General features: G+C 40.2%; 1 protein-coding gene across 1 annotated transcript; it reads left to right on the top strand.

Moving 5' to 3' along the window:
• Window positions 1-301: 301 nt before the first annotated feature.
• On the top strand, window positions 302-907 carry RAB9B (RAB9B, member RAS oncogene family; the record flags this gene model as incomplete). Its single annotated transcript, XM_082681499.1, has 1 exon — window positions 302-907. One exon carries the CDS (start codon window positions 302-304, stop codon window positions 905-907), a length of 606 nt encoding a protein of 201 aa, XP_082537625.1.
• Window positions 908-1461: the final 554 nt, after the last annotated feature.

Below are 1461 nucleotides of genomic sequence, written 5' to 3'. Positions count from 1 at the left end.
TACAGCACCATCTGCTAGTCCATTTATGCATGGCATTCAGCCATTTTCCTGGCACAGGCAAGATACTTCAGAAAAACAAGACATATTTTCTCCCTTATGGAAAAAGAGTTTTATTCCTTCTGCTGTACTATATCATTTAATGAGCATGAATTAAGAGAAGTTAAGTAATAAGGCCTTGTAATTCAGAGAAATTTACTATGAAGTTGATTTCAGTTTCAGGTTTAACTGTTTTCCCTTCTACTTTTTCTTTTATTTTCAGGTTCTCTTGGTTATAAACTCTTCTCCATCTGGTGCTACAACAATGAGTGGGAAATCCCTGCTCTTAAAGGTCATTCTCTTGGGTGATGGTGGAGTTGGGAAAAGCTCGCTCATGAACCGTTATGTAACCAATAAATTTGACTCCCAGGCTTTTCACACCATAGGGGTAGAGTTCTTAAATCGAGATCTGGAGGTAGATGGACGTTTTGTAACTCTCCAGATCTGGGACACTGCAGGGCAGGAACGCTTCAAGAGCCTTAGGACACCCTTCTACAGGGGAGCAGACTGCTGCCTCTTGACTTTCAGCGTGGATGACCGGCAGAGCTTTGAGAACCTTGGTAATTGGCAGAAAGAATTCATCTACTACGCAGATGTGAAAGACCCTGAGCACTTCCCCTTTGTAGTTCTGGGTAACAAAGTAGACAAAGAGGATAGACAAGTGACTACTGAGGAGGCACAGGCCTGGTGCATGGAGAATGGAGATTACCCTTATCTAGAAACAAGTGCCAAAGATGATACTAATGTGACAGTAGCCTTTGAAGAAGCTGTCAGGCAGGTGTTAGCTGTAGAGGAACAGCTGGAGCATTGCATGTTAGGTCACACTATTGACTTGAACAGTGGTTCCAAAGCAGGATCTTCATGCTGTTAAAAGTGGGAAGCCTTTTAAAAGTGTGCCCCAACTGGTCAGTCAGTAGTGTAAGAGTAACTGTGCCCCTCTAAGACTGCACACACATACAAAAGGGTAAGAGATAAGGTTATGATTGTCAATCAGAGCCTTTCAAATTGAAGTTGTAGAGCAATTAAAAAAAAAAGCTTTATCAAGCCAAGTGTATTTTGCGTGATTTCTGCTATTTCCTTCTTGTGTGTTTCAGGACATTTCAGAAAGCTTTAGTTCTGAAAGATTTAGATGTTTTTCAAATCACAGTTTAAACTTAGAACCCAGCCGCATGAAGGAGTTAAAGAGCTACAGCTATCCCTTAAAGCATTCCATTAATCAACTAACAAATGTCACCATCAACTCTTGCCAAGCAGTTTCTGACATGTCTGCCAAAGGGGAAAAAAATAAGACTCTGAGTCGTATTACATTAATGATTATTATGCAAACTAGGATGTCCTTATCTTGAATTATAAAGAGGTTGTAATGATTAGGAATGCAAAAGTATAATGACGTACACTGCCTTGTTTAAATCCTTATGTATGGTT

The sequence above is a fragment of the Grampus griseus genome (assembly GCF_964374135.1).
Source record: "Grampus griseus genome assembly, chromosome: X".
In the NCBI taxonomy this organism is placed as follows: Eukaryota; Metazoa; Chordata; class Mammalia; order Artiodactyla; family Delphinidae; genus Grampus; species Grampus griseus.
Note: the sequence above shows the minus strand (reverse complement) of the source record. Positions and strands in the feature narration are given on the sequence as shown.